Source organism: Palaemon carinicauda, chromosome 42, assembly GCF_036898095.1.
Source record: "Palaemon carinicauda isolate YSFRI2023 chromosome 42, ASM3689809v2, whole genome shotgun sequence".
Lineage (NCBI taxonomy): Eukaryota > Metazoa > Arthropoda > Malacostraca > Decapoda > Palaemonidae > Palaemon > Palaemon carinicauda.
The window spans coordinates 42801908-42825416 of NC_090766.1; the positions used below are offsets into that span (position 1 = coordinate 42801908).

General features: G+C 34.4%; 1 protein-coding gene across 4 annotated transcripts in view; it reads left to right on the forward strand.

The window, feature by feature from the left end:
• Nucleotides 1–23096, forward strand: part of eIF5 (eukaryotic translation initiation factor 5) — a 51824-nt gene extending 28728 nt beyond the window's left edge. For all 4 annotated transcript variants that reach the window (XM_068365064.1, XM_068365065.1, XM_068365067.1 and 1 more), the window contains 13 exons: nt 6787–6892; nt 7439–7554; nt 8519–8714; nt 10051–10221; nt 10406–10559; nt 11498–11679; nt 12463–12565; nt 12775–12932; nt 14523–14669; nt 16862–17011; nt 17740–17877; nt 19153–19338; nt 21104–23096. In XM_068365064.1, the coding sequence (XP_068221165.1) occupies nt 10406–10559; nt 11498–11679; nt 12463–12565; nt 12775–12932; nt 14523–14669; nt 16862–17011; nt 17740–17877; nt 19153–19338; nt 21104–21259 (1374 nt within the window). In that variant the 5' untranslated portion in view covers nt 6787–6892; nt 7439–7554; nt 8519–8714; nt 10051–10221 and the 3' untranslated portion in view covers nt 21260–23096. The remainder of the gene's footprint in view (nt 1–6786; nt 6893–7438; nt 7555–8518; nt 8715–10050; nt 10222–10405; nt 10560–11497; nt 11680–12462; nt 12566–12774; nt 12933–14522; nt 14670–16861; nt 17012–17739; nt 17878–19152; nt 19339–21103) is intronic.
• Nucleotides 23097–23509: the final 413 nt, after the last annotated feature.

Here is a 23509-nt window from a genome sequence, read left to right on the forward strand (position 1 = left end):
GAAGTCTCAACAACTTTCTCAGTTGTAGACCTCCTTTCTTCTCTTCCGTATTTAATACTCTTCACTGATGCATCAAAAGAAAGTTGGCGGGTCACTTGTTACAGCACATGGCCTTTTGACAGTCATCTGAATCATAGTGTCTTTGCCATATAAACCTCCTGGAGTTGAAAGCAACATTCCTTGCTCAACAATGCCATCCTCTTCAGCAGGTGGTAGTGTTGATGAGCGATAACAACTGTACTGTAGTAGCTTACTTTAACAAGGTCACTATACTAACTATCCTTAGAAATCCTGCGTTGGACAGAGGAAATGTGATCTCCGTGTCAGCCAGGTTCATGCTGGGCAAGAACATCTTAGAATACAATCTGAGCTGGAAGACACTGATAGTTTGATCCGAGCGGTCTTTGGAGTCCTCGGATAGTGAACAAGTACCCGTGTGGTTCATTCCAGGATGCCTTCCATTACAGTGGTACCTCTACATACTAATTTAATCCGTTCCACAACCGACTTCGGATGTAGAAAATGTTTGGATGTAGAAACGAATTTTCCCATAAGAATACATTGAAATAGGATTAATCCGTGGTTGAGCCCAAAAACCTATGATAACTCCTTAATAGATTACTACACATAATTACACATGACAATATGCACTCTAAATTAGATAATAGACATGTAAAAAAGAATAATGATCAAGAAATAATAAATAAGAAACAGGTTTTTAGCGTCACTTTACCTTAGAAAGTCCAGCGCAGGTGTTGTTGGTCTTGCTACGCAGAGAGGAGACGGACGGGCGGTGAGGAGGTAGAGAGGTTGACTACGATAAACGTACACTACCGTAACTTATTCTAACTTACACTAAGTGAACTTTAACCTAACTTAGCTTATTTATTTTTTTTATTTTCATATTTTATATATTTTTTTTTACATTTTCTTTTTTTCTTTTTGATGATTAATTTTAATCACTTTCACTCTCCACTTAAAATTGATTGAATTTTTTTCTCTTCACTCTTTGCCGTTTTCTTTGAACCACTTCCATCCTCTTCATCACGAGTTCGCTTTGTAGTTTTTTAAAGAAGCTATCGATAGAAAGTTGTTTGGTACAGCTTTTCAGAATGTTTCGAAAACAAGTTAGGGAAACATCATCAAACTGCGCAACTACACGACAAACCTGCAATTTCTTTGGATGGTATTTGTCGATGGAGTCGACCACGTCTTGATATTTTCCTAACACCTCTTTTATTTGCGCCGAGCCTATTGCAAGTTCACTCACACGGACGTGGCCACGCTCATGCTTTTCAATAATTCATTGCTTTACTTCTAAAGAAAGCATTTCCTTATTCCTTTTCTCACCACTACCACTACCACTTGCAAAACTAAGCCTTTTAGGATCCATGATTTACGTAAAATACCGTAAAAGTATGAACGTAAAAAATCACGATTAAAACACAGTTAATAGCAGAACGTACAGGGCACAACCACACGAAGCCGACGAGAACAGAGGAATGTCCCAAGCCTCGCTAATTGAGGGTCCCTCCGATGTAGAAATGCTGCCTTCCATCGGCGGAAATAAGAAATACATCCGGCGCTATGAGTACCATCTATGTGCACGGGTATTCTTTACCTCGGGTGTCGAAAAAAAATTGGGGTGTAGAGTAGGAACGTGTTCGAATTGTACTTCGCGTGTCGAAAAATTCGAATGCAACCGGTACGACGAAAATTGCTTACTTCGTATGTTGAAATAAAATTCGGGTGTAGAGTGGAAAAATTGCTCGAATTTTACTTCGGATGTTGGAAAATTCGGATGTAGATACGTTCGTGTGTAGAGGTTCCACTGTATCTGTCTGACAACATGCATCAACCCCCTCAGCCGTTATGCCTCTTGAAATAAGTCCTCGACAGTCTCAGTGTGCGACCATCTTATCTATAACTGATAGCTCTGCCATAGCTATGGGCAGAATGGTACCCAGTCCTTTTACTGGTGCTGGTGGAGGTTTTGAGGGAGTTCACCCCTCACTTTCTAACCTATCGTGTTAACTGCATATCAAGATTTACCACAAGACAGTCTTGTCCCAACGACTTCACGTCTGAAGGTTATCCATTATCGCCTCACTGAGAGAGGGTTTTCGCAAACAGTGGCAAATCAGTTGTCTGGGACCTCAGGAGGAAATCTTCCTTGGTCTATCCAGGCCATGATATTACTGTACTGTGCTCAGTGTTTGCCATTAAAGGCTATCACTCGCCCTTGAGTTAGGTCTTTAAACTGAAAGGAGTATGGAACTGTGAGCATGCTTGCCCGGCGGAAGTTAGACCACTTACGTGGAATGTGATGCAAGTCTTGCGTTTCATATGAGCCACAAGTTGAGCCTCTGATAGAGACTTGACTCTTAAGACAGTCTTTTTGCTCTCCTTTCCCTGAGCTAAGAGAGGCAGGGAGCTGTATGGTCTTTCTTTCGACAAAAACCTGTTCAAGGGAATGGGGCCAGTACTTGTTCAACTTAGTCCTTGAGTTTGTTGGGAAGACTCAAAGTCCGGCATTCTGCGACCCCAGATTTAATGTATATAACTGTGGATTTAGTGTCTTTGAGAAGTAGCCGATGAACCTGAATGGCTGTTTTTGTGTCCTCTGAGAGCACTGAGGTACTATCGGAAACACACAAAGGGAGCTCGCCCTCATACTAAACATAGTTTGTATAGGCACAATTGAAATAAAAATCACTGCAGGTAAGCCCCATATAACTGTTAAACTATTATATCTGGTGGTATTTTGGTTACATCCCCATTTTATTTATGTGTAAGTTGAGGTCTTGGTAAACCTAGGTGTATATTTGGAAACCTATTACCTATCGATGATAGACAGTGAAACTTTATTCTCCATTCCCTTCCACATTGGCCCTACGTCATAGCTGTGCCACAAGTTACGAGGCATCAGGATGCTTATCTCACGCATTGTCATGCCGAGATATAGCAATTCCGGGTACTAAAGTTCCACCCAGTTGAAAAGAGGTCTTCTATTCACCATTGGTTGAGTTTCCTATGTAAAGAATGAAGTCTTGTATGCAGAACAAATGACAAATTTTGAAGTAATCTGTATTTTTCTTAACTATACAAACCTGAGTTCTTCATACAAATTTTAGCTGCCATCGTCTAACTCAGAAAGTCCCGTCTGTAATCAAAGTAGGGTGGTTGTGCATGAGGTTGTGGTGGTTGCTTCCACAGCTAACAACCAGAATGGTTGTTGACACCTCGTTAAAAGTTTTTATAGCAGTCTTCCAGCTAACGCAAATTTGTATCTGCTATGTAAAGAACTTGTGTTTGTGTAGTTAGGCAAAAAACAAATTACATTAAAATTTGATGTTTGCCAGTACTGTACTTTGAAAAAAATTTATACAGAACTGTATTTGATTTCAAAAGAATCTTGAACGAGGTTCTTGGTTATTCCATTTATTAAGAATTTTGTTTTTTTATATATATATACATAAGTTGATAACTTTAAATCTTGTGATAGCCCATTGGAAGCATCCCTGCCTGGTAATCTGTTGGAAGGGGTTTTGAGACCCGATCAAGCTTTACAGTTTCTTGTATTTGCAACCTCACCATTCTTGAGCTAGGGATTGGGGCTTTTGGGAATCCTGTAGGTCTACCTGGTAAATCATCAACAGCCATTGCTTAGTCCTCCCTGCTCCTAGCTTGGATTGGGGCTGGTCACTGATTATATATGTGGTCATTCTATAGGACGTTGTTTTGTGCCTTGCCCGTGCCACTCATGAGGGACATTTAAATCTTTAAAGGAAAACATTTTAGTTTGAAAGGGAATAAACTTGGGAAGATGATGTATCTTTTTGTGAATTTGTAGTTGGTCGGGATAATAAGAAAATTATTTTTCAAGAAAATGAATGCTAAAATGCTTAAGGATATATATTTTTTTTTTTTATTAAAATACTTCGAGATATTGATTTTCCCCCTTTAACACATACTATACATTAAAAACTCATTCTTAGTCTTAAATGGCCCCAGGGGTTCCAGCCCTGTGTAAGCTTGAATGCCATATCCAATTCCATTACTAAAGCAGTTAGGTTACAATGCTCTACCCATATCAGTGGGCTTGTTACCGCCAAGATGTTAGTATCTGGATTTTTTTCAAGTGTTATTTTATTTAGTTCTTAAAATACTAACCTTTTCAGGTAGCTGGGTCATTTACAGCAATAGATATATTGCCCAATTTTACTGTATGGGGTAATTTACGTCCAATTTTAGTGGCATATTAATTTAGGATGCTGAAATATTGGGGTGTCGACAGGATTCTGTCGACAGAGTTTGTCAATATTGCTCTCCAAAATTATGTCTAGTATAGGTTTGTATAGATATTTTGAGAGATTTTTATGCTTACTGGACAGTTTATGAACCTAACTCGATATCTCGTGTAATTGTTTTAAAGACTTGCAACTTCACATGAACTTTCAAAACATAAGACTATGTAGTAATACCTGGTAAGATATCCCATGTTAATACAGTATCATGTGTTTATTCTTATTAAGCAAATTCTAAAGTTTAATTGTATAACACTTATAAATTGAAATTAGTTGTCATCTCTAGAGAATTTAACTGCTATCGCACAGGCATGCAATTATGAAACTGCCTCTCAATCCAAAGAGAAAGACAAATTACTTAGTAGATTGTACCTCTTATTGATGTGGAAGTGGTCTTCATCCCTAGAACAGTATCTTTAACATGGTTTTAAATGGTTTAATACAAAGTATGATAATCAAACCAGTCATCCAAGAACGTTAAAGTGGTAATAGCCTCGCCTTTATCATCTGGCTTATCTTATGATAAGCACAATTACTATCACAAGTACAGTACTAGGAACTTTCTTCGGTGCCGTGATGACAAGTTTGTCTCTACATAATGCCAAACAAATTAAAAGCAAGAGCACTGTACATTACCTCGTATGGAAGTACATATTTTATACATACATACATATATATACCAAGGCACTTCCCCCAATTTTGGGGGGTAGCCGACATCAAACAAATGAAACAAAAAAAGGGACGTCTTCTCTCTATGTTCCTCCCAATGCAAAAAACCAGTGCCACCAAATAGCTGAATGCTGGAGCTATTACCAGGTAAACACTTGCATGTAGAATAAGATGTTTTCAAAATGTTTAAACCTTTTTAGGAACTTAATTTTACTGTTTATTATGATATATGGTTTTGCAATATAGCAGATGTTATTTTTTTTTTTTTTTAGTGGCTTATTAACATTTTACTGATAGACATTGCTCAAATTGGAAGGTAAATTGTGAAAATAAGGTATATCTTATACACATACATTACATACTGTTTTATGTGTGGTTTAATTCAGTATACACTATTTCTATCTTTTCTAACCGATAAAAGTATACAGAAAGCAACGTACAAAATGTGAATATGTATTCTCATTTCAAATGAAAAAGAAGATACCTGTTCCCGCCATGATCAAGGTTATAGAGTTTCTTGATTTTCTACCAAAGTGTTTGCATTGAAAGTAGATGTTTCTTTGGTCTCCTGGGTGCGCAGGCTCGGTAAATAATTTGTTTATGGGTTTCAAAAGTAGTCCACGTGAACACTTGCTCGTTGACTTGCTAATGGCATATGTTTGTCAGACCTGCTTAACTTTTTAGTATTTACACTAGAAAAATTTGAAATTTTGTTAATTTTAATTTTATATAATGTATTGAAAGTTAATCACATATCATTCAAGAGCTTTCATTATATCGATCTTCCCAGTATCAGGTACTATCAAAGCTCTTAATATAGGTAAAAGAGTTCCGCAGAAATCAAACCACGTGTAATCAGAGTTCAGAATTGTTGGGTAGTATCAGTATGTAGAATATTTGCATCTCTGTTTTGATGCTTTAGATTTTTCATAACTCTGACTATCCTTTATATTCAGATCTCCCTGGACAATTCTATCCTGTTTGTAATACTAGGCAGGCAGTTAATTCTAATAGCCAGGCCTTCTCCATCATGAGGCTCAATACTACGCAGTACTCTAGAAGTTTTATTCCAGCTATTACCAAGTTGTGGAATGATCTTCCTAATTGGGTAGTTGAATCAGTAGAACTTCAAAAGTTCAAAGTTGGAGCAAATGCTTTCATGTTGACCAGGCTGACATGAGTCTTTTTATAGTTTATATATGACATATCTGTTTTTGACGTTAATTGTTTATGTAGGGCATATTTTTTTTGACGTTGTTACTGTTTTTAGAATGATTTATTGTTAATTTATTCTCATTTATTTCCTTATTTCACTGAGCTATTTTTCCCTATTGGAGCCCTTGGGCTTATCGCATCTTGCTTTTCCAAGTAGGGTTGTAGCTTGGCTAGTAATAATAATAATCATAATGCTACTTTCCTGGAGACATGATCATGTCCTCCAAGGAAAGGGCTTTTCAAAGCTTTCTAGACCGTCCCACCTTTAAACTAGCAGTTTACGACACTTAAGTCTAATCCTTGAAGGGGAACGGGAAGTAAAGTTGCATTTCCAATTCTCTAAGTACTGTAGGTTGAAAAAATTTTACTAGTGCAATTACTACCATTACTCTGGATTTAACTCAGTGTTGTTGACCAATTATGGTAATTATTCATTGCTTCTTGAGTTAACAGAAGTACAAGGGTTTTATTATGATAATTATTTGTTTTTACTGTTATTGTTAGAATATTAAGATCTTTTTAACTTATTTATTACCATTTCTCTTTCATTGATAATGAGCTTTAATCTAATATAAGGTATTTTCTTTATCCTCAGAGGGACAAATATCCCCCAAGAATTGTTTATCAGAAGTAGAGCCGTTGGAAGGCCTACTGATACAGTCTATGTGTGCGTGCGCTCCAGACTCTCCCCTTGATATTAGGTAAGTGTGTTTTTCTATAATGTACAAAAATGTAATTATACAAATAATACATTTTTACTTCAATGAGATTACCCGGGATTCATTTTTTGTTAACTTAAAGAAGAGCTCAACTGACATCTACCTTCCCCATAAGTAACAATTTTGCCATAAAGAATTGGCTAGTATGTTTTTGAAGTGAGGCCCTCTTTTGAGCATTGTAAATTGAAAGAAATGGCTGATTTGACACATTTAATTTTGTTGGAAACTTTCCATATTTTTCTGATAATTCAATCTACATTAATTTGCATAGTAGGCATCTAAGCAAATCATTCTCCATTTTATGGGAGATATATAAAATAATTCTTTCCAGTTTATTTAGAAAGCAAACCGTATAGTAACATGATTTTTAGTCGCAACATTCCTCCGGGCTACCGGGAGGGTGAATGTGCTATAAAGAAGATAATCTACAAGATTTTCAGCACTGAAGACTGATACCACCCTTGAATTGGAGGAATATTACAATGTCTGTCATACCTTCTTGTATTTTGATTTATTTCTTTATTTCAGAAATAGGCAGTTTAATAGCAACCGGCATCGTAAACTTCAGCCATTCAGGACTTCGTGACTTGAAAAAGCCCCCCACCTCAAAAATACGACATCATCCCATTGCTTACTGGCACTCGGTAAGGCACTAATAGGCCCTTGTGCTCTTGTTTTTCTTTTCCCTCTTCCAGTGTAGTTTGTTAATTCCTACATGATGCAATTGAGAAGTAATTTAGAAAGCAGAATCTATTACTGTTGCTGTAAATGGACGAGATGTTCACAGAGAACTCGTCAATCATTATTCAAATTGTTACCTATACAATATTGGACTAAAGCATCTGCTTTATATAGTGTTTTCATGCTTTGCACTTCCAATAAAAGATCTTATCCCCTTGCCTTCCAGTTTTGAGTAGATGCATTTTCATCCCTGCTTTGATATCTAATCCATGTGACTTTCAAGTGGTGCAACAGTAACATGCTGAACAAATAAATATTCAGATGACAAAAAGCATCTTAGATTATTGTACTTGAAAAGTTTTTTTTTATTTTTGACAACTTAGAAAAAATAATTGGTCCTTATTCTGATACTCCTGATTTTCTTGGCTATGGTTAAAAGAGCCATAATCCTTTACCCGAGTTTACGTAGTCAAGCCAAGAAAATTTCTTTCAAGTGACTAAAGATAAATATAGTAGAAAAATTATTCCTTGGAATAATAAAGGGACAACCAATGATTCTGATAGATACTTTACTAAGAATAGAAAACGATTCTCTAAAATTCACTTAACTTGTAAGGAGCAAAAATTCTAAGTTTGCCAATAAAAGAGTGGAGCAAATTTCTATGGATATTATCCACCCTCCATAGCTGAAGCCCCCCCCCTCCCTCCACCTGGAAACTGTTTTATGGACGGAAAGAGTCAATCTTTAGATCATTTAACACAAAAGGCAAGTAAAGTTGAACATATCTTATATAAGTTATAAGGTCTTTGAAGGTCTTTTCTTGGAAGTTGAATGTAAATTTAATTCATTGTAAAAAGCTGCCAAAGTTAATAATTTGCAGCAGACTTATTCTATATGGTCTAAATTGAATATTTTTTTTTTTCCAGCTGTGTCTTTGTATTAATTTGATTTAGTAGCTGCTGTCCAATTGTGGACACCAAGAACCCACTTATGCTGTACCAAACAACAGAAGAAAGGCAGACCGATCTTTTGGAGCACTGTTACGCTCCTCCCAGTCAGAACCTGAAATTTATTCTATGAATGTGGCTCTGTTTGTTGCCTCCATACTGCTGCTCTGGAAAGGTAAGTCCTAAAGTGTGCCAATCGTTGTAGATCTGTAATAGCAGTAGGAAAATAAAACATTAGAAAAAATTGTCATCTGAAGCATCAGTCGCAAAATGTCCAAAACATTGGGAATGTTGGTTGTTCTGAATATGCAGTAATCATATTATAAGCTTATGAATTTATTTATTATTTATTATTATTATTTATTATTAACTGCAGTATCTTCAGTAATAATAGTTGAGGGAATTTTGTTCATCACAATGCTGGTGTTCGAATTTGTATGTGTTAAATCTAAAAGACTGTACTTTAAATGAATACCATTAGTATTATAAGTTCACATCATTATGGAATGGTATGCATGTAATAGAGGTCTGAATTTGGGTACAAATTGTATTTCTCAAATACAAAAATTTTGCAATGGCATTTTTGGGACTTTGGACTGCCAGATAGTAAAAATTACTATTATAAAAAGCTAGTCACCGAAATGGAATTAAGAAAGGAATTACCTATTTCTGGCCCCATGCAAAATTGCTCTTGAATTTTTTTCTTAGTTTACATGCACTGCTAAGCTGGAACATTTCTTGGTGTATTGGTAATTTTGATTTAGGTCATGACAAGTGCAATACTGTATTTCACAAAAAAAAAAAAAAAAAAAAAAAACAATAGACTTGTTTGCAACACAAACTTATATTTGATGTATCTAAATTTACCCACAATTTCTTGTATTAATGTAAAATATTCTTCGGTAGATTTTGGTCCTTTCAGTAAGAGGCAACTTGTAAGGTAGGGAGGGGTGCTAGTGCAAGGGGAGTGATGGTATTTTTTCTAATCCATATATTTTACTGAATAAAGTCAACATTTAACTGAAATTATTACAGAATACACATTTTTACATTTTAAAGGAAATGCTTGAATTTAAAAGGGGGTAAGGAAGTGTAAGAGAAAAGGAATAGGAATAAGTAATAAAATGATAAATAATAATTAGGAACAGAAGGAAGATTACGCAATCTGAATCGCTCGCCAATTCCAGAACTTTACTGCATTAAATAAACAGATTTTTTAAGTCAAGAGAATGTCATAGTTAAGTTGTTATCAATAGATTTTAATTAAACATAGAATAGTTTGTGTTTTTTCTTCTGCAAAATCATATTCTAGATCTTAGATGGTACCTGAATTATGTCAATGTTTCCTGAATTATAGCTATGAATATACTCACTACTCTATTTTACAGTAAGAGTGCAATAAATAAATTTTTAAATGTTATATTGACGTGAATGTTTTATGTATTTTTAATTAATTTGATCTGATATAGTTCTTGCTATGATTATTATATTTTATAAATTGCATTTTACAGAACTTGCAGTGGATTTACTATCCTCATGAGAGCATTGTCAGGCAACCCCTAGTAGCTGATTTTTGTTACTAACTGCATTTGACATTGTACACGGTACTTGAAATCATAGTTTCCACCTCTTCTATATTTACCTAAGATCTGTTTTCATCAAGATCTCAGTAAACCGCCAAGGTATGTGAAACTGTATTTGCTTTTGAAGTAATTATGCTCTTTGCACTGAATTCATTCTAAGAATTATAATGGGATTTAAAGTAGAAATGTGTTAAGGTATATAGATATTAATTATGAAATGGGTGATTAGTCCGTATCTCCAGAACCCTACAAAGTCTAACCTCTACAATTGTGAAATTTGCAGATGTCGTACAACGTGAACCGAAGTGTTATGGATGCCTTCTACCGGTATAAAATGCCGAAGCTTATCGCAAAGGTAGAAGGAAAAGGCAATGGCATCAAGACCGTCATTGTTAACATGGTTGATGTTGCCAAGGCTCTTGGACGACCTCCAACGTGTAAGTAGGAGCAGTAATGTATTTGATGAGAACATTTAGTATTACAGTACTGTACAGTATTGTAATTGTGTTGTAGTACCACCTGGGTTTGCTAGTTTAATTCATTCAGCGAGTGATCTCGTAATCCAAAATGCTGTTTGATGCACGAGTGATATTTTTGTATGAATAGTAGGGGTTGAGAACAATTCCTGAGGAGCACCAGATATTAAATCCTTATAGTCACAATGGTGCCCATCAACAGCAACTTGGCAATCTATTGCATTAATTTCAGTAATTATGAGGAGTGACCTACGTACTCCTGTCATTATGCATAAGATTTTTCATAATTCTGATCATCCTTTACATTCAGATCTTCCTGGACAGTTCCATCCTGTTTGTAAAACTAGGCATTCAGTTAATTCTAATAGTCAGGCCTACTCCATCATGAGGCTCAATACTACACAATATTCTAGAAGTTTTATCCCAGCTGTGGTGAAGTTGTGCAATGATCTTCCTAATCGGGTAGTTGTATCGATAGAACTTTAAAAAGTTCAAACTTACAGCAAATGGTTTGATGTTGAACAACCTTACATTAGTCTTTTTATAGTTTATTTGTGAAATATCTGTTTCGATGTTACTGGTTTTAAAATGATACTTGATTTATTTCCTTTCATTACTGGGCTGTTTTCCCCTGTTGGAGCCCTTGGGCTTAAAGCATCTTGCTTTTCTAACTAGGGTTATAGCTTAGCTAGTAATAATAGTAATATCAGTTAATTTTTTATTAATCTCCCCCAAAAATGTGAAGTCCTGTATTTTAGAAACAAGTCCTCTATTTTAGAAACAGGATAGTAGAGCTTAAGGAAAGCTAAATTTTGTTACAGTTATTAGAATCAAGAAGTACTGTAGAGGAAAAATCATTTTTGTAACTTCCCTACTAAAATCTTTGTTTTTCTTTTCAGATCCTTGCAAGTATTTTGGATGTGAATTGGGAGCACAGACCCAGTTTGACTTCAAAAATGACCGCTACATTGTGAATGGATCTCATGATGCACCAAAATTGCAGGATCTTCTCGATGGTTTCATCAAGCGCTTTGTTCTCTGTCCAGAATGTGAAAATCCAGAGACCGTTTTGCATCCAAATGTAAGGGTTAATCTATTGTTCTTATGAATTTGTACAGGTGAAGACTGCCATTGAAGGATCCTGTTGTTAATGTAGGGTTTATGCCAGAACTGTTTTATATACTCTTGAATCTTAGAGAATGTTTATGCAGGATTTGGGCAAATTGTGAGTGAAAGTGGACAACTACTAGAAGGTAAAATGTGGCCACCAAAAGAGCAGTCCTAAAATGTGACCACCAGAAGAGTAATCATGGCGGCGGTGTATTGAACTGTGTAAAATTTTTCCTAACATTGGAGGTTGCATCTTAATCAGTGTATTACTGTGATTTACTTTTTTGAAGAAAGGGCCCTACAGTTGTTTTTTTTTTTTTTTTTTTTTTTTTTTTTTTACAGCCACGTATTACCCCTGGTGATCCTGGCCTTGTCAAAATTGCTGTCAGGGGCACACATTGTATTGTGAGCAATGATGTCACGTGTTAACCTAATTCCGATGACGTTTTGTAACATAGCTAACAAAGAAATGTAGATAGATTATGAAAGACCACCAGAGGGTTTAAGTCCTCATGATAACGTAATAGTCATCACTGAAACCAATATTTTCATCCACAAAATATCCATGGGATATAAGCTTCCAAACTGGTCGTGTTTGCATCGGAAACTAAGTAACTGAAGTAGGTTAACTTCTTGAGTGGTGTAAATTTGAAGTCAGGGATATTAATTGCTATTGATGTGAAAATAATTTTCATGCCTTCCTTCCTTCCTAAGATATATGTTTTACATGTTTATTTTTTTCTACAAAATTCAGGAAAAGAAGGCTACCATAAAGCAGAGTTGTAAAGCTTGTGGTTACCAAGGAATGTTGGATATGAGGCACAAGCTGACAACCTTTATTCTTAAGAATCCTCCAGGTGAGTACTATTTATGATAAACAAATTAAGATAGATTTATATCAATGTGTTTTAGTGGCGATCAATAGAATCTGGTAACTAACATTTAACCATTAGCTCTATTTGACCCATATTTTATTATACTGTACATTGGTAACTAATTCAGTTATTTTAAAAACTGAATTCTTTGACAATTAGTTTACACTGTTGTTGTTTGTAAAATTTTTCAGATCTCAAGCCCAACCAGCAGGGTAATTCTTGTACCAAGAGGAAAGATCGCACAAAGAAGGCAGAAAATGGATCGCATAATGCAAGTCTGAGACCAAACTCCCCTCGGGCTGATAAATCAGACGCTTCAGATAATGACACGATTGGTGATTTTGATGACGTAAGTTATTACCCTTATTTTTGTTAAAATTTTCAGTAATTACATATTTGTTTCAATATTCAATATAAGATTTATGAAGTTTTATAAGCCTCAAAGGTAAAGTAACTTATAAATGGTAAAGGATTCTGTAATTGAGAAAAGAAAAGTTATAAAAATCTTACTTTGTAAAGGGTATGTAAAATTAAGCAAACCATTCTATACAAAATTTATACTCCACCTCTTAGAGGTAAGAAGTAGGTTGCTATTGAAACAATTCGATAACTGTAAATGTCCGTTTCTTTTACCAGAGTTGTGAAAAAATACAATTATTGCAGCTAAAATAAAGATCTTATTCATGGCACATACATTTTAAAAATAGAAATAGATATGCAATCTTGACTTATCCATTTGTCTCATCAAATTTGGGAAATCAGTGACGCAATTTTAGAAAGGTATTAGTATATGGTAAAAACTTACCAAGATAAAGAAATATACTTTGCTTGCAGTTGTTTTTGCAATTTGATTAAGAAAGGGGAACAAACATGACATCGTCTATATAATTTACATCAAAAACTGATTTCAACTAGGTATTTAACCATTGCTAAAATTGTGTGAAAAATGGAATGAGATGCAAATAGACCAAGGTTTAAAACTATTGCCATCTAAATCGCTTCAAGAGTTAATCATAATGTAATAGTGGGTGGAGCTTCTTATTGGTATGGTCAGCCAGGCATATATATTTTTTTTTTTATAAATAAATAAATAAATAAATAATGCCTTCTTTTGTCACCCAAGGTTTTTTTTTTTTTTTCAACAATTATTCTTCATCCCACTTGTTTGAGCAAACAGTGTATCATATTTTTGAAAGTGTTTCTTAGTTAAATTTGCTTCAATACAGTATCTTTTGTACTTACTGATTTGGATATATTTAAAACAATAATTTTTTGTTGTATTAATATTATTTATCATATTTCAATGTCCTTCAAAGAATTTTCAAAGATAAGAACCCGAGAGTTATGAATTAAAAATTATTCAAATCGGTAGGAAATTGTGAACAAATAAAATTACTTCTATCATGTATGACTATGAGTAAGAATTCTTGATGGTTAGTAGGCCAACTCACTAGTAATAAGCAAGGTTGGGTATGGGGGGGGGGGGGGGGCATTGAGCTTAATTATATTGAACTCGAAAACTTTGTTCAAGATCAACCCTTGCAAATCGTCTAGCTCTGTATCTATAGGAGGTAATAGTAACTCAATTATTTTGATATACATTGTAAAGTATTTATTTTTTTTATTAGTCTTGAAATTTGGTGGGTAAAATATGCCATGAAGTTGTTTAAAAATATTTTACAATATAAAGAGATGTACGTTAATTTGTTGCTTGTAGTTTTATATTGAGGAATAGGTCATCATCATATAATTTCAATCTATTTGATCTGTTTTATCCCCATTAAACTTGAAGTCTTAGCTTGTTTAACGTCATATGCTTTCTCAAAGTTTCCTCATGCAAATCAATTTCCATTTGCCAATGTCAAGTGAACATTAAACAGTACTACTGGCCAATACCTAGCTGCATGTATTTGATATTTTCTTTTTTATACTATTTTAGGATGACAATTGGTGTATTGATACAAGTGAGCGAGCAGTGAAGGAGAGACAGGAAACCTTGACATCGGGCGTGAAAAATCTTACCGTTTCCAATGACATCGAGAAGACCCAAAGTGAACGTCTAGAAGTATTTTTCGAGTATTGCAAGGTGAGAGGAATTTGATTAATGTTGCTATTAGTATTTGGTACTCTCTGGTTGAATCCTCATAAGCTGACTGTATGCAACGTTGGAAATAGATTTTGATCATAGCAGATCTTCAAATATTTTTCTTGTAATTTGTTTTTACTACAATGGACATGTTTTGATGATTGTCTTGTAATGTTACATTGTAGTAGTACATGTTATTTGTGGTGGGTGACTGTATACTACATTTTTTTTTTCTTAAACTTTTAATTCCATAAGATGTATTCTGTCAGGTTTTTTTTTCCTTTCTCCAGCCCCATTTGAGTTTGTCAGAAGTCTTTATATCCCCAAAATACTTGATCCTTTCATAAAAAGGGGTAAACATAAATAATGCTTTTCAAAAGTCTCCTTGCTGTTCTGTCAACCAGAACAGTACCACAGATCAGAGAAAGTTTTTGATGTGAAAATAATGCTGTACAGTAATGAAGTTTCCTTTTCAATACAACTAGTTTTTTGTAAATAATTTTAAACATATCTTAAAATATTTTTATTTTTTAAAAAGGCCATTGATACACTGTATTTGGAAAGGTTTTGTACTTGTAGATATTTTGTTTCAAATTAGCCCATTTATGAATTTGAGTGTACGATTCAAATTAATTACACATCATGTATTCTTTTAGTTTTGATAATATTGTACTTAGCAAAGCAAACCATGCCAAAACTGTCCCTGCCAAAGGGGCAAAACTTATTGGAACAATGCTGGTAGCTCACTCCTAGAGGTGGCGCCTGTTTGTCTTTTGCGATTGTCAGCAAGAGGTACAATGTGATAAGGGGACTTTTCTTTTAATGGGATGTACAGTACAATTATGTTTACCCAATGCCCAAGTAGAGCATACGGTATATTGGTGATAAAAAAAGAAACTGTGAAGATAACGCAACATGGTGCAGGAAGAGCTCTATCAGTCCTTAACAAAGGATTTTAGTCCCAGGCTACGATTTTGACAATTACCAGACAAAAAATTAGTAAAGGAGGTTATAAAAATTATAGTAATGAAAAAAAAAAATCATGTATTGATGATTTGGTATAACTCCAGTACCTATAACTTGGGTGGAAGATCACACACAATAATATATACTGCTTAGCCTATGCATGCGGGCTATGATCGACTGTCTAAGAGTCCCCGCCCGTATACAATTTCTGGCCAATCTGTGCATGCACATGCTTGACAGGATAAAGTAAGAAGACTATTTGAATTGCTAAAGGAATGATACTATTCTCCCTACACTAAAGTGTTACTGCTAGTAACAAGTGGGATTGTTCTGAAATAAAAGTGATTTGCCCAAGTAAATATGCGATGCAGTCGACAGGCTTATGCTAGAAGCAGAATGCGTGAATGTATACGTTTATCAAGGCGCAAACATGATGCCTTTTAAAATGCAATTAGTTCTTTTAATGGAAGAATTTCTTGGCTATGAATGTTACAATTATCAAAACCCTATAGCATTAAAGAATGTTAGCAAGCACTTGCTTTTACAGCAAATTTTCATAACTGCCTACATAAGATGTCAATTGAAAGAAAAGCTGGCAAAAAATCTTAATGATGAAAGAAGCGATTCAGCAATTTAGGGCATAAACATAGTGCGTGAGGAAAATATCGATCGAGTATTTATAACAACTGTCCAGTCTTCACTAGCATAAATGAGAATTGTCACAATTCCCTCCCACATTTCAACTTGGCCCAACATGTACGACTTGAAGTTTTTTTGTTTAAAAAAAAAAAATGTTTAACCCATTTTATTTCCTCTTCATCTCGCATCGTTTCATTTTCCTAATATTGCCTTGTGTTATTGATCCTCTGCCACCTTCCAATTTGATGTGATTCATGTCAAGTGTGGTATAAAGGTACAGTTTAGAATACGACTTCTAGAGAAACAGTAGTTTGCTTTTGAATCGTTTTGACTGCTATGTGATAAGGTTCGGGTGCAGGAAACACTAACCATTATTATTATGGTTTTATTTAATGTTCTGGTGTAGGAATTGCTTCCCACTATTATTATTATTTTTACTGTATAGCATTTTGGTGTAGGAATCTCTCCCTTTTATATTTATCGTTTGTATATTTTGCCAGTTGACCAGCTGTCACATGAAGAAAATGTGTTGAGAAAATAGGGAACATACAATAAAATTTACAATGGTTTTTCTTTTATCTTTCTAGGCTAAAAAAGAAGCTGGCCTCCTAAAGCCTGGTGCGGAGGTATCCTTGTTCAAAGACATTGCCTCGGAAGCAGAGCGGCTCGAAATTAAGGAGAATAAAGCTGTGATGGTTTTGGTGGAAGTTCTATTGGATGATAATATAATTAAGCAGGTATGATTATAAAAGTTTACCGTTGGAAATATTACCATCTTTTACAGATATATAATTTGTTGAGAAAGTGTAGGAACTTCATTTACCTTCGAAATAAACCTGATTCAATCTGCCTTTTGGTAATCTGTATTGCATTATTTACTGTAGTGAGTAGAGCACACAATATATTTTTGGAATGCTATCATATCCAAAGTTCTGAAATGAATAAGTAAAATTTACTGCAGGGCAAGATTATGAAGGAATTAGTTAAAGATATGAGAAAGCAAAGCTAACTAAATAAAAATCATAAGAGTGAGAAAATAATTAAGTTAATAACAAGTAGAGCAACATAATTAAATATATCAATAAAAGATATCAGGCATTGCAGGTACACAAGAATAGGGTTAAGAGGGCAAGTGGGCCGCCTTAAAATCATGTTATTTTGTGGGGTTACAACCATTTTTATTTTCTTTATGTGAACTTTTTAAGACCACACCTTTGTATGGCATTCACCATCAGATAATTGCATCTCTTAATTTATGCTTTCTGATCCCTTGTTTATTTTTATTGTATTCTTATCTGTGATTATTTTATCATTATAGTTTCTTTTATCAGTACTTTACAGTTTATTTGATATTATGTAACAACTTTCAAGTTAACCTAGTAGTTAGAATTAAAGGACTTTGGAACGACTGTATGACTTTGACGTAGGAACTAAACAGTCACTTAGATTTTGTCTTATCTTTCAGATTCCTCAGTACCGTATCCTCTTGCTGCATTTCACTCATGGAAATCCCAAGTCTCAGAAGTACTTCATTGGAGCTGTGGAAAAATTGATAGAACTGAAGAAGTCTGTACTGCTCCCAAGGGTTCCAGTTATATTGAAGGTAATTTTATATCGGATTTCTGTATTCTCAAATCAGTAATAGTCACTTTGTATGTTAATCCTTATGATGTACCTAGGTTTTTCATTCTATAAAAAGTTATGACAAATTTTTAATAATTTTTCAGTTGGATCATAGGTGTAGATAAAGGAATGAAATAACAAGGTTTCACTCTTTATTCAACTCGACAATATAGTAAGCAGTATCTTGAAAAGTTATGAACGAGGTTAGAAATGAAAGTTTAATTGAATATAAAATTTAATAAAATTTTACAAAACTAGTCGACCCATAAAATGACTAGCAATAAGAATTTACTAAAATCTGTTAAAATATTTTATCAAAGTTGAACTTGGTGAGAACAGCTATTTGCATCCACTTGTGATACTATTTAGTAATTTTCTATGAGAATTCCATTATTAAGCAATTTACTGATGAGATGTAAGTTGGGGAAAAAAGTTCATTTCAGACTTAGAAAAATTTGATCATGTACATAAAATTTTGAATTAGAATATTGATTATTTATGGCCTCAATGCATCTATAAACGTCTGTGATGTACAAAGTAATTTTAGCAGAAAGATAAAAGCTATAGAAAATATTCATAATATAGAATATTACACATTAACCAAATGTATACAAGTGCTAAAGCAGTTGAGGAAATATATGAACAGAAAGACCTAGTGGTGGCTTGATACCTGATAACGTTTTCCAAAGCAGGAATTGTTTAGTACACAGCTTCAGCTTCTTTTATATCCTGTAATGAATGTTGGTGTCATGATGAAAGATTTGGGGCAGGAATAATGATTTTTAGTTATAGCCGTCACAATTCAGACTTATACTAATTTTGACTTAAAATGATGATTGAGAAATCAGTTTTGTGTTGATTGTTAATTTAAGATTTTTTTTTTTTTAATGACTTGAAAGCTCTTAGCTTGGTTTTGAATCTAGTAGTGAGCAAATTTGTTTTTGAGGTTGGTTTAGAATCTGGCTGAGCAGTAATAAAATCACAAGAGTGTCTTACATTGTCTTGGATTTGTGTTCATTAATTTTTACAATTACAATTATTTGTGTGAATGCTCTTATACTTCTTGTGTAACTGTAGGGTTTTATCGTGAACATATTTGAGTGCTGAATGGCCTCAGACTTCAGAACTGGGTTATGTAGCCCATGTTAAATAAAATTCAATCCAGCTATTTATACTAGTCTCGCAGTTGTATTGTGTGTGTAAAGAAATTCAATTGACATGAACTTTTTTAAATAGATTTCTCCAAATGTTTCAGGCAATGTATGACAGTGATGTTATTGAAGAGGAAGTGCTCTTGGATTGGGGAAAGAAAGTCTCCAAGAAATACGTCAGTAAAGAGACTGCCTCTGAAATACATGAAAAGGCTCAACCATTTTTGAAGTGGCTGCAGGAGGCTGAAGTAGAGGAAACGACTGAAGAGGAGGAAGATTCTGATATAGAGGTAGGTTTTACTTTTGCTCAGTAGGAATGTCAGCTTGTGCTTTTAACTTTAAATATTGGCGGTAAATGAATGCTGAACTAATATAACTTAGTGCCTACTTTTTGTCACAAAATTATCTCTTGATTAAAGAGTTGCTTTGAAAGAGGGGTTGCAAAATATTATGACAAGAAGATAATTCATATACTTTGTAAAATTAAGGAAGTGATATTGCACTTCATTTCTCTTGACTTCAGAGATTAGGAAATTTTTATCTTTCTTCTTTTACCCTTGCTTAATCACTTCTATAATAATGTTACTAATGTAAAATATCTTTTTATGTGCTAGTGTTGATCATCTTGTCTTAGTACTGGATTTTTTTTTTAATATATTTTGCTTTGGAAGGAACCTTGGTATCTAAACTTACAGAGGAATAATGTTGGAATTCTCCATGGTAAATTTTGTTACATAGGAATATTAGAATTTTCCCTCTCCATAATAAATGTGGTTAATGGTTTAACATAAATTTACTTTTTGTTTAGTAAGCATTCATCCATTTCTAATTTACCTCGTCAGATCAAGTGCTAAACCTCTTTACTCTACTAAAACTGTCAAAACCAGGTAGTAGGTTAGCCAAGGCACCAGCCACCCGTTGAGATGCTACCGCTAGAGAATTATATGGTCCTTTGATTGGCCAGACAATACTACATTGGATCCCTCTCTCTGGTTACGGCTCATTTGACACACACACAATAGTTGGCCTATTCTTTACACATTCTCTTCTTTCCTCATACACGTGACAACACGGAAATTACCAAACAATTCTTCTCTCAGGGGGTTGGCTACTATACTGTGGTTGTTCAGCGGCTACTTTCCCTTGGTAAGAGTAGAAGAGACTTTAGCTATGTTAGCAGCTCTTCTAGGAGGACACTCCAAAATCAAACCATTATTCTCTTGTCATGGCTAGTGCCATAGCCTCTGTACCATGGCCTTCCACTGTCTTGGGTTAGAGATCTCTTGCTTGAGGGTACACTCGGGCACACTATTCTGTCTTGTTTCTCATCCTCTTGTTATTTAGAAGTGTTATCCTCTTAATATTTTCAGGCTTTTATAGTTTATATTTGAAATATTTATTTAAATATCATTTGTTCTTAAACTTCTCTAGTAGTTTTTCCTTATTTCCTTTCCTCACTGGGTTTCTTATTCACATGCTCGTAAGGTCTGCGAAATTTTTTAATTCCAAGTCTATGAATTTGCTCTCAAGTAATTTTTTCTGTTGTATTGGTTTTCTGACATTCTTTTCCCAAGCAGTAAAGTTTAGTTATGGCCAGAATTTGATGATTGCCAATAATCCCATGTGATAACTTTTTTTTTTTTTTTTTCTTTTTTAATATGAATATTATTTTGAATATTCTAAATAGATAACATTTATTCTCGAGGTTACGTATACATTCGGCCTGAGATGTTCGGGTTATAGTTAGAGTATTATAAAGAGGCTTATGGGCTTTAATGTACTGTGGTAAATGGTGTATTTGCTACTGCCATACTACCTTCAACCTTGAGGACATGTGATAACTGATCAACACGTATTAAAGCTGCCAAAGATTTTTGAGTGTCGAGTGTCCCCTTCCTCATAATTTTATTTTTATACCATTTTCTAAGTAATTCCAGGTTTTTTTTTTCACTCCACTCCGTTAATTTTATTTGTATACCATTTTCTTATTAATTCCCAGGTTATAGCAATTTATCTTATACTGCAAGTTACAGGTATTTTCTTTCTTTATCACAGATCGAGTACGATGAGAAAGCAAGAGGTCAGACTCTGAAAGAACAAGAGACCAAAAATGAAGATGGAACTATTACAGGAACTCCAAAGATTGTTGCTCCAGATGAAGCTGATGAAGAGGAGGACGATGACAGTGATGTGGATATAGACAATTTGTAAATTAATCTTAAAAGGAAATCATAACATTTCATTTATTGGCAAGTTGGCTGTTGAGTATTTGATCGGAAGGTAGAATAAAGGGAAATAGTGGCATAATCTCAAACGTACTTTGTCCATCTTGATTTATTGAGTGTACTGGAATAAATTTCTATGCAGCAGTGGTGGCAAAGAATTTTTGTTTGCTGAAACTTTACTTATTTTTTCTTTTACTTTGCAAAAGAGAGTATTGTGCCCCTATTTGAATTTCCAGGCAAAAAATTATGGTCATGCAATTTTATCTTCAAAAGAGCTTGGCAAAACATTCTTTTGGGGCACTACCGTTTTAGTGCTTTTGTTTATTGGTTTGTTTTCAGGGGTTATAAATTTCTTGGTAATTTTTTTTTAAGTAAGGAATATATAAGCATATGCTTTTTCCATAGTCAGTTTAAAAATATGTAGTCACTTTGCCATGTAATGATCATGTTGCATGTGAAATTTTAATACATTATAGGATGGAGTTAGTTCGTTATTTGTATCTTCATGGAATTGAATTGCAAAGGTCTTGCAATTTTCTCACTTATTTCTCAAATTTTATCGCGGCAGTTTTAGCCTGTGTCAAGCTGCATTAGGAAGCTAAAGTATTTGCATTGCTGAACTCGAGGCTGAAGCTTTAAAAGTGGTTGTCTGTCTAGTTTAAGGGGTCAGATTGCCTATGATGGTCATCCAAATTATGGAGATTCATAGCAAGCCTTTAAATATATGGCAGTTTTTCATATTGGTGTTTGGGCCCTTTTTCAGGTAGTCAGCTTTTGAAATATGATTTTATACATTACTCTGTCAACAGAACTGAAAATATCCAGCTTGTGGGTTCTTGTGTAATCTTTTATCTTGGTGGAATTTTTTTTTTCTTTTTTTTTTTTTGCGTTTTCAAATAATGTAGCTGCATAAGTGGCATTGGGTGATATTGGGAGTGTTGACATAAAATGTTCTAAAGAATAGGGAAAAAGTATCTCTCTACCACTGGAATTGGTAGGTAGACAGTATTATCCCCAACTTTTCATTTTATTTTCAACACCTTTTTTTGTGGTGTGGCGGCTTTTAATTTTCCAACGGAGACTAGTTTAGGACTGTGATCTTAGAAGAAGTGGGTTAAGGAGAAATGGCTTGTTTTGAGAATTGTATTATTGCAAGGACTCAAAGTAAATGCTTTTGATCACATAGAAAAACTCAGCCATATCCTCTTTATCCATTTCATGTAATAGAATGGCGTATATTGAAGTTAAAGTCATGATATAAGAGTACACATTCCTAGTGTCAACCCATACTAAGAGTGACTTGGGAGTAGTGCCATTCTTTAGATTCACTGGACATTGCAATGAAGGCACTCTCTCAGGAAAGCAGCATTAGTGTCAGAAATTCTCACAATTTTTTCCAGCTCTGCTGTACCTGGGTTAGGATTAACATATTTTGACATAAGAGGCAGCTTGGTGGGGTGACACTAGGATGTTAGTGTGTTGGCCTTCTCATTTTCCATAAAGCCATTAAATGTTGATTAATGTGGAATTCTATTTTTAAAAAAAATCTTGCCAAATCCTATATAATTTTAAACTGGCTGAATGTAATTTTTTTTGTAAATAGATCCCAAATGAGAAAGAAGTGGAATAAGAGATTCTGTAATGTTTTTTTGGTTGAAAGGTTGTGTTTATTATTCTCCCTTTAGGCAGGGAGTACAGTGCACGATGTATTCTATTCCACAGGTTTGCCATCTTACGACATGTATTAGGCGGCTGCCGCAGGTTTTTCTTACTTTTTTTTTTTTTTTTGAAATGTAAAGCTCTTGAATAATCGTTGCAGCATCCAGAGTAGTATTTATTATCCTCTAGAGTGTGGGTTTTCATGTGTATTTAATTTCCTTCAGTCAAAACAATAGGTAGTTTGGCTTTGTTTGTATAAGATTAGAGGTAAGTAAGTAATGACTTGAGGTATCAAATGAAATCAACATAATTTTGTCAACAGAATAATTTCTCTATTCTTGGACACGTATAGACTTACTACTGATTCCTGGCAATATGCATGTTAGCAGCACCTTTTACTTTAACTGTTCCCCAATTACTACAATTTCATTTCTCGGCATCAAGAAAAATATTTCTTGCAATCAATTTGAAGTCACTATGGCAAGTGGTGTTGGTTGGGGACCTTCAAGGAGCAACTATATATTGTACTAAAGACCGACTTGCAGGTTTTAGGGAATTCTTTAGACCAGAATCAAAT